The 14,144-nt window shown below is 36.0% G+C and overlaps 2 protein-coding genes across 2 annotated transcripts in view; one reads left to right on the top strand and one right to left on the bottom strand.

Moving 5' to 3' along the window:
* The first annotated feature begins 1,919 nt into the window (after positions 1–1,919).
* The window catches only part of LOC136819084 (laminin subunit alpha-1-like), an 80,166-nt gene continuing 67,941 nt past the window's right edge, over positions 1,920–14,144 (top strand). Inside the window, exons 1-9 of the mRNA XM_067075252.1 lie at positions 1,920–2,305; positions 3,117–3,362; positions 3,785–3,853; positions 4,467–4,544; positions 5,285–5,513; positions 6,074–6,192; positions 8,027–8,215; positions 8,561–8,666; positions 9,192–9,244. Coding sequence (XP_066931353.1) covers positions 1,982–2,305; positions 3,117–3,362; positions 3,785–3,853; positions 4,467–4,544; positions 5,285–5,513; positions 6,074–6,192; positions 8,027–8,215; positions 8,561–8,666; positions 9,192–9,244 — 1,413 coding nt within the window. The 5' untranslated portion in view covers positions 1,920–1,981. The remainder of the gene's footprint in view (positions 2,306–3,116; positions 3,363–3,784; positions 3,854–4,466; positions 4,545–5,284; positions 5,514–6,073; positions 6,193–8,026; positions 8,216–8,560; positions 8,667–9,191; positions 9,245–14,144) is intronic.
* LOC136819022 (galactosylceramide sulfotransferase-like) lies at positions 9,886–14,118 on the bottom strand. The gene is made up of 3 exons (XM_067075180.1): positions 13,773–14,118; positions 12,967–13,191; positions 9,886–11,281 (listed from the first exon to the last, which is right to left on the bottom strand). Exons 1-3 carry the CDS (start codon positions 13,994–13,996, stop codon positions 10,387–10,389), a joined length of 1,344 nt encoding a protein of 447 aa, XP_066931281.1. The 5' UTR covers positions 13,997–14,118; the 3' UTR covers positions 9,886–10,386.

Raw genomic sequence — 14,144 nt, forward strand, 5'->3', positions numbered from 1 at the left:
TTTACATTACATTTCCTAGTTTTGCCAAACCAATGTCTTTTGTTTAAAATGAATTTTGAAAACAAGGAAATGATTTCCTTGCTGTTCTGTAATATTCAGAAGTTTTTATGTCTTATAAAAACCCCAGACTGACCAACAACAAACGCTGTATTTCATATTGTACCGTAAAAATACAAGACCGTGTTCATAAAGGGGTTCAGGTAAGCAAGGGATCGTTTTTTGTACATTTTTATGATTAAAAATGTTTGCTTTTTGCTTGCAATACATAACAAATTATCAAGAGAATACTTTTATCTTTTTAATGACCATTCGATTCTTTTTTCGAATGTTTGATGTTCATTTCATCAAAAAAGAGGAGAATTAAAAAGAATTGCAGTGGGAGAAAAACAAAACAAAGAAAAAGAGAGGGGCCCCCCGCCAAGAGACACAAATGGAGAGAGAAAAGTTTGTTGATATTTTCAAGTTAACAATAACCAGTTATCACACTTTTACTCGTACAATATAGGTAGGATATATTTTTCTCGTTCAGAGTTTTCTATATTTTCTATATGACGAAAAATCTGAACTCAAAAAATATATCCCATATTGCACTCGGTACCCTACGATAACTATTACGTATTTATTCTTTTGTTTTTCATGTCATACATATAAGAAAGTCTTCTGTTTTTATATTATTTTTCGATGTTTTTGAGACTATGACTGGTAAAATCTAAAAATTCACCTTAAGAATATGTTAAGAATATTACCTTACCCTTATTACCTTGCCCTTTTTACACCAGCCCTCATTGACGTTATTTTTGAGCTCGTGGCGTAATAAGGGCCGGCGTTAAAAGGGCAAAGATTTTGCAATTCTAATCTAAAAGCGGCGTTAATTCTTTATCATTATTTCTCAATTTAAAGGATTTTAAGTATGATTCTAAGAAGAAAATTATCGATTGTTTTACTCCATATTTAAAACTTCAGTGAAATATTTAATATATTTAGAAATCAGTGATTTTCGATGGAATTTTCAACAGTTTACTACTGAAAAATGACATTTAATGTAAATTTTAGTCATTAGGGCCGCCGTAAAAAGGGCCGTTAAGGTATATGATGATGAAATGGATTTACACCATTCTTATAAAAAAGTGTATGGTCAGGGCCCTTAATGTAAATTTTCAGCTTTTTGTGCAGTGGTTTAGCTTTAAACCCAGCTCTCTTTGAGTTATGCACCCTACCTCGTATTTCAATAGATTTTATTGAAGCGACATCGAGTAGAAGAAATATCATACACATTTTTTATGAGAACATCAAAAAGGCTACGAATGTTCTTTACTTTTTTATGTCTTAAGCCTAAAAATATTCTTAACATGTTCTTATTTTCACCATTTTGTGAGTATTTTTGTCCATTTTCCCAAAAAATCAGTTAATTTAGAGTTTGCCTTAAAATGTTCTTAACTTAAGTTCTTATATTTTGGCCATCGAAGCCTTATGTTCTTATTACACAGTTTGTTCTTATAAAGAAAACGTGTTTTTGACATTGAGGTGTATATACTTGCTTTTGAATGGCGCTTTCAAAATGTGATGAATCAAAAAATCTGTAATTCACTATTCCAGAATATTTTCTATAAGAATTTGAAAGGTTCTTAAAGTATTCTTACTCTGAAGGCTCGTTTAATTGTGACTGACAATTTATCAATAATATTAAATTCGTTTCTTTATCGGTGATAAGAATATAATAAGTAATTCACTCTCCTGTTTTAGATTCCTAAAGTTTTCTTAAAATTCCTTAAAATTGAACAATATCTTTCTAGTAAAATGTATCAGTCTTAATGTAAAAATAAGTTTCTTATAAAAAATTGATTGCTCATTTTCGGTATAAACAAAAGTAGCTTGGTTCAAAAAAAAATTGTAGAAAATGCTTACATTTTGATATCAGAGAAATATAAACCGTTACATCAAATGTGGACAGAATAAGGGTGAATGAAATTTGGACGAAAAAATGAAGAAGAAATCCATTATATCTTTTATTGGTCTGTTTGCCTTAGTTACCGGTGTACGAGGAGAAACAATAGTTGCTAAGGGATTTGATGCTTTCTTGTATCGTCCGGTCACGGCAAATACGACATGTGGCTCACCTGCGGAACAGTATTACAACACTAAAGAAGGTTACGTAGCACCGCGTTCCCGTCTTCTTTCCGTATGCGATGCGTCAAATCCGCACCTGGCGCGACCACCATCTTTCATGACAGATGGGAACGATACGTCGTCATGGCAATCTATCAATAACCAAGATAAAGCTTACATCTCTATTTCTCTCGAACAGGTATTTTTATTACACCCCTGTGTCACTGACCCGCGAAAGCCCCAGCCCCACTGGAAAATTTGGCAAAAATTTCGTCCCCGGTGGGAAAAATACCCTAGAATTTCAGCCCCACTGAGAAATTGACTTTGATTTCATCCCCATTCGAAATTTCTTGTTTAGAAATTGCACTCCAAAACCATCCCCACTGGATTTTTAACAAGGGGGGGGGGTTTAGAAAAACCTCAAATTTTAATAAAGGGGGGGGGGAGCTAATTGCCGGAGTTTGTAGACTGGAGTCGTTTATAATGCGTGTAATACGGTAGTGTAGGCGTTTATTACGATTATTGTTGCGGGATTTAGTTTGTATAAACTAAAAGTAAACTAAAATTGTTCCCTCCATTACTTTTTGCTGAATTAGTCGTCTAGCTTGCTAGACTAGGGGGTTGGAAATTGTACTTCAAAATATGCCGTCTATAAATGAGCTGTCTATAGTTGAAGTAACAGTGAAATAATCCGCCATTTTTAATAGGTAGACCATAGTTTGGTGCTGGCATTTTGATCGATCAAGTCCATTATCTCGTCTCGTTGCTTCGCACCGTTCAGGTTTTTTGGTTGGTTGAACAGATTGCCGGTACCGAACAGCAAAGAATTATATCCTTCAACTGCCATTGCTTGGGAAATACAGAGTAGCTCTATCTAGGTGATTTATATAAGATATCCGTGGTTCGAATTTGTAGAGGCGATCCCATACGCAACATTTTCTTCAATAAGGTTGAAAATTACGTAACTTATTATTAACAAAACTTTTATTCTTTAACTTCTTTCTCTCTAGCCGGTGTATGGTAAACAACTCGTTTTCCAGTTTGGTGATTACCGACGACCAGGACAAATCGCCATTTACAAATCAACAGATTTCGGACGTACTTGGCAACCATGGCATTTTATGGTAACCCAGCAACACGAATGTACAACAGTGTTCGGGATACCTGAAAGTGAAATTTACGTATTACCGGACGAAAATGTTCAACGGGTTTTATGTCAACAGTATTCGGGCTATCCGTTTGATTTTGGTGAAAAGGTAATCAAATATTTTCTTGCGTAAATCTTTTTAGGCCTCGAATAGAAGGGGCAGGGTGGGGGTGGTTCGGAAGTCTTTCAAAATCTAATGAAGGGTCCAAATAAAAGAGATGGTCCGAAATCGTACCCCCAATACCCCCCTCGAAATAGGCTAAAACAGACTATTTAGAGTAATCCAACTTGTGATAGTTGGTAGGCAATTTGATCAATCAAAACTTTTTTCTCGCTTCCTCGTGTTTCTCGCCATGTTAGTTTTTGTTCATATTGAAGAAATTGCTTGTACCGGACGGACTGTGGCCTATAACTGTGGTCTACTCAGCAAAGATGGCGCATTTTTCGCTTCAACTGCCGTGACTTGAGAAGGACAGAGTAGCTCTATTTACTGTTTTATATAACATATCTGTTCATATATCTTTTTTGTAGGTGGTGATTGAATTGAATGGAGACATACGTGGTGACGGTTCAAATATACATGAAGCAAAAGCATTGATGGTATGTTCATTTACCTTTTTCTTTTTTTGCTAGGCTGCTGGCATCCACTAACGGATTCGTGCTCCTTATAGATAGATATATGGTAGATCATTAAGCAGACCCATACTACCTGGGGTTTTGTAGAGGTCTGCGATTCAGACAACTTTTTTGCTTGAGTAGTGACATTGTTTAATTTTGTAGGTTGAGGTTTTTTGCTGTTGTGAAGTAATCAGTAAGTGAGTTTATATATATCGCAAGATATCGAGGGCGACGGTAAGTGAAGTCGAAGCGTGTGTAGTTGTTGTGACCTTTTTAAGGCCTCCTTTAAGTTATTTGATATTTTTAGACCAAAATTGTCGCCTGCGGCTCCAAGATTACAAGGAAAACTCTCTGCAACATGAAATCTTATATTTTCTACAATTTTTGTGATCTTATTCTCGCTAACTTCCAATGCCTCTTTTTTAAGCTATTTGAGATTGCTTAGCAACAATTTACGCCCGTGGTGCATAAGTTTTCTTTCCCCTAAAAAGGTTTTTCCAATCTCGCCTCCCGAAACGAAAACTCGTGGCTACGCCTCTGCTACACCCATCAATTTCGCTTCAGCATAACTAAATCATTTTCATTTCATTTGTAGGAATGGATGAACGTCACCAATGTTCACATTCGTTTTTCTGGACTGTTCAGAAAGTTTGATTACATTGACACTAGATGGGTAAGACCAAATTCCACTTCACTGCCTTTAATTCGATGTTTAAGGGGCCAAAAAAATTCTCTGGGTGGTGACGGTTGTCACAACTGACCTTTATTAACCCTTTATTATCTACCATATTTGATTTGAGCTTTTTGAAGATGTACCCGCAAGAAAAAGTGCTAAAGATTATCTAAAGTATTCGACGAAAAGAGGATCTTGTGCTCTAGATGCACCACTATTGAGTTGGGCTACTATGTAGGTACCACTTTCAAAAACTCCGATCATAGATTTTGGTTAGACGGGATTTAGAAACTGCCAGGGTTTATATAAAGCTCAGTGGTTACGCCCAAATTTGAAAGATGCGGTGCTAACAAAAAGATAGACGATAGAATTATTATTTAATCACTTTTAAACCCTTGACCAGGCTATATTCGCCATATTTGAGTTTTCCTTGACAGTATTACCCGCAAAGAAGCCATTGCAGTGTTAAAACTTTGCCTAGCGACAGACGGCGCTACATCGATTGTGTCCAGCTAAAGTGGGTGGAATCAGCTCTCCAATTTGAGCTTTATATTATTCTGTATAATTATTCGATTCTTACTATAATCCGAACTAGTTATTATAGTCCATATCAAGGAGAAAATAGTGTAAAACTATTTCTATGATTTTAATCTCTCTGTAATTCGAACAAGTTGGACATCCCGTTTGAGTCCGCATAAGTTAAAGTCCACTTTTTATCAATGTGTTTGAATTCTTTTTAGCATCATTACGTGGTGAGCACGATATCCATGATCGCACGATGCGATTGTAACGGTCATGGTGACGGCTTATCATGTCCGCTCAACAAAATTACCGGTAACCGAAAATGCGATTGTCTTGATAATACATGTGGTGATCGATGTGAAAGATGTTGTCCTGCGTTCAATCAGTATCCTTGGAGGAAAGGTTCGCGGACGTCCTGGATTTCTGATAACACGACTGCTTGTGAACGTAAGAACTATGTGATTAACGATTTTTTCAGTATTTTGCGCTATTTCTTATCAAACCCCCTTTTCTAAATGTTAGTACTCTTAATGTGTTAGTCGAACTTGCGGATGATTTCATAATGCACGAAGCAAGAGAACTTGTTAAAAGGATTTGTAGATAAGTCGACGACAATCTTTTAAAAGCTCCGATCGCAGGTTGAATATGAGACTATTTTAATGCAGATGTCGAAAATCAGAACGAAATTGTAAATATAATACTAGCCATAACTTCACTAAATGCCCCTTCTATATAACTACTATAACATGAAAAACAGACAATAATAATTCATAATACAGTAACATTCATCTCAAAAGCATTTTCCTTGAAAAATAATATACAGCTCTTCCGGAAAAAAAACTTTAACACTTTGTATGATATAACTTCCCCGGACAGTACCGAACAATCCCGAAAGAGGGTAACTGCGGAGCTTAAAAGACGATAAACAAACACAATAGAAAAAATTCGAGATGTCAATCCAATATTATCCAAAACCAATCCAAACTTATTTTCTCTTCTTTTCCCAGAATGCAACTGCCACAACCACAGTGACACGTGCCGTTATGATGCTGACGTAGCAAAAAATGAATTGAGTTTAGACATGAAGGGGCAGTACGCTGGCGGTGGTGTTTGTCTCAATTGCAGGGTAAAAATCTTTTTCATTCTCATGAAATAACTTAATTTGTCCAGGGATAACATAAGAAGTTGATTTCAATATCTTTTCCAAAACCCAAAATCTATTGGAAAATTTATTTTGAGAGATGAACTAGAGTATGTCAAAATTAGCTTAATGGTGGTCGATTGGTTAAGGTGCAACTCCTGACCGATCGGTTGTGGATGGCTATCAATATCCTTTGGACCTTTGGATACACAGCTGGCACACAACGTTATGGAAGCCGAGAAGGGTCAGCTGGCGATTTCTTTCACAATCTGTCGAGATTTCTTTCAAGTTGTCCAGAATTCTTTCAAACTGTCGAGAATTCTTTCAAACTGTCGAGATTTCTTTCAAACTGTCGAGATTTCTTTCAAACTGTCGAGATTTCTTTCAAACTGTCGAGATTTCTTTCAAACTGTCGAGATTTCTTTCAAACTGTCGAGATTTCTTTCAAAATGTCGAGAATTCTTTCAAACTGTCGAGATTTCCTTTAAACTGTCGAGATTTCTTTCAAGTTGTCGAGATTTCTTTCAAGTTGTCGAGAATTCTTTCAAACTGTCGAGCTTCCAAAAAAGCATCGAACATTACACTGGGGGAATCACCCTATTATTATCCACTTGTGAAAAGTCCACGTGCCAAGCTTTTCTTTAACGATGTTTTGCCATCATGTGGCAATGAAATTAGGGACATCTTTTGTGGCAATTGTGGCACACAAAAGCAGAATATTATCGTCAACTCTCTTGAAACAGAAAGAGATGTAATTGAGTACTATTTCAGAAGGGGCTTTCAATACTAATCAATTTTATTGTTTTTGGCTCATAACCATGCGTTGAATATGAGTCTAAGCACATTGAAAAGAAGATTGAGAGATTATGGGCTAAGTAAAGCTGGTGGTGAAGTCAGCGACGATCAACTTCGGTAAATCATAAGTAATGAGATTGAAGGGCCAGGTTCCCAACTTGGCTATCGAGGAATGTGGAATAAATTACGGACTACGTATGGGATAACAACTCCTAGAGACACTGTAATGATAGACTCTTAAGAGAGATCGATCCTGAGGGCACCGAAATGAGGAAGGCTAGAAAGTTAAGAAGGCGTGTTTATCAATCTGATGGCCCTAATGACGCGTGGCATATAGATGGCTACGACAAATTGAAACCCTACGGACTTCCCATTCATGGTTGTATGGATGGTTTTTCCAGAAAGATCATATGGCTCAAAGTTTGTAAGTCAAATAACAACCCAAATATCCCGGCTAACTTTTTCATCAGTGCAATTAAAGAATTCGAAGTGCTTCCAAGGGTTGTACAACTCCGACTGGATTGGTGCTTCCTATTTTTCTTTCCCGCGTGTGGAGGTGATACCCATGTCCTGCGTTTAGTTTATGTTCCCGCGGTTTTGATGAGGGAATCTCTATATTTTTTCTGGAAAAAAATGAAATCGCGATTCTTTTGGGAACGCGACACTTATTGGAAGCTCGACAGTTTAAAGAAAATCTCGACAACTTGAAAGAAATCTCGACAGTTTGAAAGAAATCTCGACAGTTTGAAAGAAATCTCGACAGTTTGAAAGAATTCTCGACAGTTTGAAAGAATTCTCGACAACTTGAAAGAAATTTCGACAACTTGAAAGAAATCTCGACAGATTTTGAAAGAAATCGCTAAATGACCCTTCTCGGCTTCCATACAACGTTGTTTCAACGTTCATCTAACGTTATATGGACGTTGTGAACGTTAGATAAACGTCGAAACAACGTTGTGTGCCAGCTGGATACGTTCGTTTTTGGCAAAGCTTTTTTAACTTCAAAACGTTTTTTCATTCGCAGGACAATACAGAAGGAATAAATTGCGAGAAATGTCAAAAATATTTTTATCGTCCACCCGGGGTCGACGTAACGTCACTTGACGCATGTCCACCATGTAAATGCCATCCAGCCGGAAGCCGAGCGACGGGACAAGGGATCAGCTACTTGGAGTGTGTGAGAGATCGAGAAATGGCACTATTTCATGATAGGGTTAGTACTTGACTATTTTTCAGTTAAGTTTGATTAGTACTTTTTTCAAATTAGCTGCAGCAATCATATTTCCGATAATTACTTGAGAGGAAAATACAGCCTGGTAAAAATTTCCTCGGGTCAAATATGGTCAAATTTCAATCGGGAAAAATTCGTCACTTTTGTGAATTATAGAAAGTATTTTGAAAGGGTTTCTCCTTGACAGGAACTGGAAACAAGTTTGAAGACTCGAATAATTGAAGTTCGAATAAGTGAGTGTTTACTGTACCAACAAAATTCACTATTTGGCCTAGATTAATTTGAGGAAAAAACTTGGTTCAACAAATCATGTTTATTTTCTTTTAGAATGTTGGTGATTGTTTTTGTCGGTCCAATGTAATAGGTACCAAATGTGACACCTGTAAAGATGGCTTCTATCGATTGGAATTGAGTAACCCTAATGGATGCAGGTGTAAGTAGCTTAGCTTCAACCCTATTAATTGTATGAGATTTGTTGTAAGTTTAAATTATACCCATCCCATTGTATTGTAATAAGAGGGACTCACTAACCGCCCGACCCGCCCAACGGGAAAGATGGGCTCAAGAATAAATAAAAGACTAACAGTTTGTCTCTGTTTGTAAAGTGGACTTACTTTTGTCTAACTTAGTTTTATAAGAATGACGTATTTTCCTAGTTGTAAATACAAGTTGTATACTTGGAGCAGTTCCCTTTAATTCTACTGACAGTTTTAGAACTGGCATTCATGATATGCACCATTATAATGTCTTCTGCGGACCCAACAGCTGATTGGTTGTAAGTGACATAATTGACTAATTTTACGTCACTTACAACCAATCAGCTGTTGGGTCCGTAATGTAATGTCAGAAGACATTGCACAATGGTGCATATCATGAATAGTGAAAGATTAAGTTTTTCTTTGATTTTATTGCACATCAAAACTCGAAGTTGCATTATTTTATGTTCTATTATATATAGCTTGTCGATGTTATCTAGCTGGAACATTCCAAAGATTGAATATTTGCCATAAGGTGAGTGACTGTTGAATGGACTGACAAATCCCTTTGAAAACATTTTGAATAAATTAGGAGGATGAATGTAAGCTTTAGCAAGATTCACACTTTCAGAAACGGTTATTAAAGCCTCGGGTATTTCAAATTTTCAGAGAATATTTTAAAGGAGCCATTTTTTTAATACAAGCAAGGATTTATTATACACTTGATATACAAGTAACAGATTTTTGCCGATTTCTCGTGTACTAGCTATATCCGCAGTAATGATATTATTGTTCACTCTCCTTCCCTCGTTAAATGATTTTTCGAAGCATTTTTATTTCATTTCTTATTGAAAATCACTCATCCAATTCCCAAAAGAGACTTAAAAATTTCCTGCGAGAGTCAGATTCTTCCACTTAATGGTTAATTATAAGTCGTTATGACGTTTCAAGCTGTGAGAAAGATGCAAAAGACGTGTTGTGTATAAGAAATTTAATGTTGACACCGGAAATTTTCAAACTTCAACCTCGAAAAAACCACCTTGCCACCACGTGCCTCCAAAGGATTTTCATACCACAGTGGAGCCAAGACACTCAAGTCTTATGTATGTTAATTTCAGCTCTTCTGGGGACAGTCTTGGAAAGATATTTCCAATTGAAAATTTCGTGTCACTATAAGCATTTTGTCTGAATTTCTTGTCTATTGATTTTTTTCTCACATTAGATTTCACAAATGTATCCAGCTTGGAATGCTAGCCTTACTTTCAAACTTTTTTTTCTGCAAATGTACAAAAAGAAAGAGCCAGAGAACTTTTTAAAAACAAGACTGATAAATATTTAAAAAAATCAGACACCTTCGAGCCGCCATGACAGTTGTCGTTGGCGGACAAAGCTAGAACATCAATTGTTTTCTGAAACAATGAAAATACAATGATCGCTCTCCGCATCGTTTTATGAGTCGTTTATCCAGTGTATAATAAATCTTTGATACAAATTCTCTGCATTGTTGGATGGTTATTCGAATTTCTTGATCTTCCAGAAGTATGAAGGAGCTTTAAAAAATTTCTCGAACTTTTGTTGATATTACTTGACCAACCAACCAAGCTGAAAGATTCTGATCAAAATAATTACTGCATTTACCACGGCAATCCTACATACTTCCAAATAATCTCTTCGTGATCAACTTTTCTTTTTCAAAGCACGCGTCCTTAATGTTTTTGCCATCCTCCGCTGTAGGATATTCTTTCTCTGAGGAGGTCTCAAACCTTCATCTATCAAAATCTTTTGATAACCATACTGCTGTCCTAATTTCTTCCGAAAATATGTCAAATATTCGACTTCAGTTTTCAGTAGTTTTTGACACAAATACCGATGGTAGGGTATCACCTTCGGATTCATGACATACTTTTGTACATTAACATTAATTTTGAAGCCTTTAACGGTCATTACCCCCGGATCGCAGACATGTTCAATCTCATTTCTCAACTGCTGAAAGTCTTTCAAATCATCCCAGAAACGTTGACCGTAAGATTCGACTTTTTGCCAGAAAGTCTGATTGAAATGGTGATATAACATTGAATCTGCATGGTTCCATTGTAAAATCCTTTCTCTCAAATCTTCTGTTAAATTTGATCGTTTTGTCCTTTGGTTCTGTTTAATATATGAAATATCTTCCAACTCCCAGCATAATTCTAATTTCAATAACACTAGACTCTCGTCGAAATACTCCATAATCATCACTAGCCTGAACTCCGTCTCCATATTTTTAATACGCTTTCTAATCGCATCATCATCTCCCAAATCTAAGAAATCTTGTCCTAAATCGTAGAACATTCCACTTTGGATTAAATTAATCGTTTCTGGTAGGTCATTCAAAACAAGAGTGATATTGTATAAATATTCGTCTGGAAATTCCATAAATGCCCGGACAGGGTCTTTACGATGACGTAATTGTAGAATTCGATCAAATTCAAAGTAAAAGAATGAACTTTCGAATTGTGTGGCTGGATTACGTAATATGGTGATGTAATCGGTATCATCCGCCATTATTAAATCCATCTGTTCCCGATTGTACCTGAAGACGGGAAATAAGAAGTTGGACTTCAAGTTTGTAATCGGGTTCAGAGACTTCCAATAGAATAGAATACTGTGGAATTTGGTAAATTCACTGTTCTTTCGGTAAAAGGAAACTTCGCCAAAATTGAATCGCAACTTTGAGGGTTTCCAGAAGAAAATAAACCGTTTCACAAATTACGTCACGAACATCACTTGCTTCGTTTTGAAAGTATTTCCGTGGTATTAACTCTCAGCGGATTTTATTACAACTATTTCTTATTCATAAAAGAATCATTCAATGTCTCAAGGAACATAATCACTATGGTAATTGTTTCAAAACGAGGCAAATGATGTTCGTGACGTAGTTTATGAAAAGGTCTATTAACCAGAATATCTAGGAGGGGCATTATTGAGTCTTCTTGGTATCCTAAAGTCTATTCACGATAAGTATTTACCTATAACTTTTGAAGGAATTCTTCAATCTTTATAAATTTGGTATCATTGGAAAGATATTAGTGAGTGAAACAATTTGAAATGAAAAAATCTTTAGAAAAATTTCCAAAATGAAGATGCAAATGAAGAAGAAAAAAATGAAGATCTTATAGAAAAGTGCTATGACTTTCATTTTCACTTAAGTGAATCTTTGATCATCAAACGTCATCACTGTGAAAGAATTGCTCAAAAATAATCATTCAATCAAAAGATATCAAGCAAAGTTATAAGCTGATTGACGTCTAAAAACGTTGTTTTCTGCAGTTTTTTGGGGTCAATCACTTATTAACTTTGTATCATAACTTTATATTGAATAAATATTTTAGTGAAATTTTTTCACAGTGATGACAACCTAAAATCAAAAAATCTCTCCAGTGAAAATGAAAGTCATAGCACTTTTCTACAAGATCTTCATTTTTTTTTTCTTTATTTTCATCTTCGTTTTTAGGATTCTTTTAAAGACTTTTTTATTTCAAATTGTTCCACTGACAAAATATCTCTCCAACGATACCAAATTTATAAAAGATAAAAGAATTCCTTCAAAAGTTATAGGTAAAAGAAAAAAGAGTGCACACTTTTCGTGAACAGACTTTAAAACAGTATTGTTAGTTTTATTGAAATTACACCACTTTTTGGTTTTACTTGATTGAAATGACCGTTATCAGAATCATAAAAAAGTGAGCGAAGGGACAAGGTTGGAGTTTCATTTCATTGTTGAAAAGCGTGAGAAAGTCGACTGTATACGCATTAAAAAGCGAAAGAACTAACAGCTGACTGGTTGTAAGTGACGTATTAACTGATTCTACGTTATTTACAACCAATCAGCTGTTGGCCCGTCATGTAATGTCAGAAGATGCATATCATGAATACTTTTTCTAATTCGAAGAAATTTCGTTGATTCTTGAAAAGCGTGTTAGAGTAAGAGAGAGAGGTAGGGTCGCAAAAACACCAAAATAGAAAAATCAGTCCCTCGTAGGGCGCCTTTTTCGGAAAATTTGGGGAAAAAGTTGAAAATTTGAGAAAATTTTGGAATTTCAGTCCCATTCAAGGTCACTTTTTTCGCAAATTTCGGCAAAATTTTTGAAAAAACGAGTCCCACGTAGGGTCCATTTTTCAAACCTCAGCGGAGCACCCCCGTCTGTCGGCAAGGGAACCACCCCCTCCGGGGTAAGAGAAAGTCGACTATATGACGAGGTAAAAAGTAAAAATCACCTTGCATGATTGCACAAGATATTTCCTGGCTGCCCATCCAACCGCAGCAGATCGACATTTGACCAATGGAACATTCTTGGCCAGGAGAATCTCATTTGATCGGCCATTGGAAGGACCATATTGAGATCACGGAGATCACCATATCTGTTGAGGATGTTGGTGACTGTTGTGCTCCCTGTTTTATGAGTCTTAATGAAGACTATGTTTTGACGTGGTTTGCATGCTCTGTAGAAAGATATATAAAAATGAGGCTTTTTTAAACGTGCCTTTCATCTTTCAAAAACTCGACCTTGATATGCCTCGTTTCGACATCGATGCATCGAGTTCGAATTGGATTGTCGCCGTTTGCCACATCCTCTGTCGTCTCTCAAATTTAATAGATGCAAGACAGAAAGTGGGCTGTTGAAAAGGTTTAAATACTCTGAGAAAAAGGAGCAGGCCCAATGACTAAATTGACGTACACCATTTTAACAGGGCCTCTGAAAAAAACAAGGGAAAACACTGGAGAACCTATAAAACCATTGAAACCAGAAAAATAGTTCGGCCTATCAGATCCACTTGCTTAGCTAGAACGACCAATATCTCTTAAAAACACCAGAGTGCGTATGCCTAATGTCTGATGTAATATGTTTTTAAATAGTATATTATATATATCATGTTACAACCATACTACTCTATAATACGTCTAATGTTTGTTGGAATACCGTCAGATTCAGATCTGACGTCTATTGAAAAGGCCGACGATTTCGCTTGCCCATACATTGCGAGCTTGCCGAAGGCTATAAAGTTGAAAAAGCTTCCGTTACCTCTGAGTGACATTCCCTTCCTCCTCAAGCAGCTTTAATGGTTTCTTCAATGTTTCCCATCTATCAACCATATCCTTGATATCTCCAAACTCTTCATCATTTTCAACTTTTGTTATTCGTTTACTTCTATATCGCTGTTGAACATCTTTTTTATCTCCATAATAATACATGATATATGAAACAAAGACCAGTGTAACCACCAAGGCTATGATAAAATAGCGCATAATAAAGCTGTAAGATCCTACATTAGTTAGACCATTCTCTCTAACTATGAAAAACCACGAGGTATCAAAAACCTTTGTCTTTTTTTTTTTTCATCTATATGAATCTTTATTAAGATTCAAATTTGTATCTGTTATAGATACAATCATG

This window comes from Clytia hemisphaerica, unplaced genomic scaffold (assembly GCF_902728285.1).
Source record: "Clytia hemisphaerica strain Z4C2 unplaced genomic scaffold, Clytia hemisphaerica genome assembly, whole genome shotgun sequence".
Classification (NCBI taxonomy): domain Eukaryota; kingdom Metazoa; phylum Cnidaria; class Hydrozoa; order Leptothecata; family Clytiidae; genus Clytia; species Clytia hemisphaerica.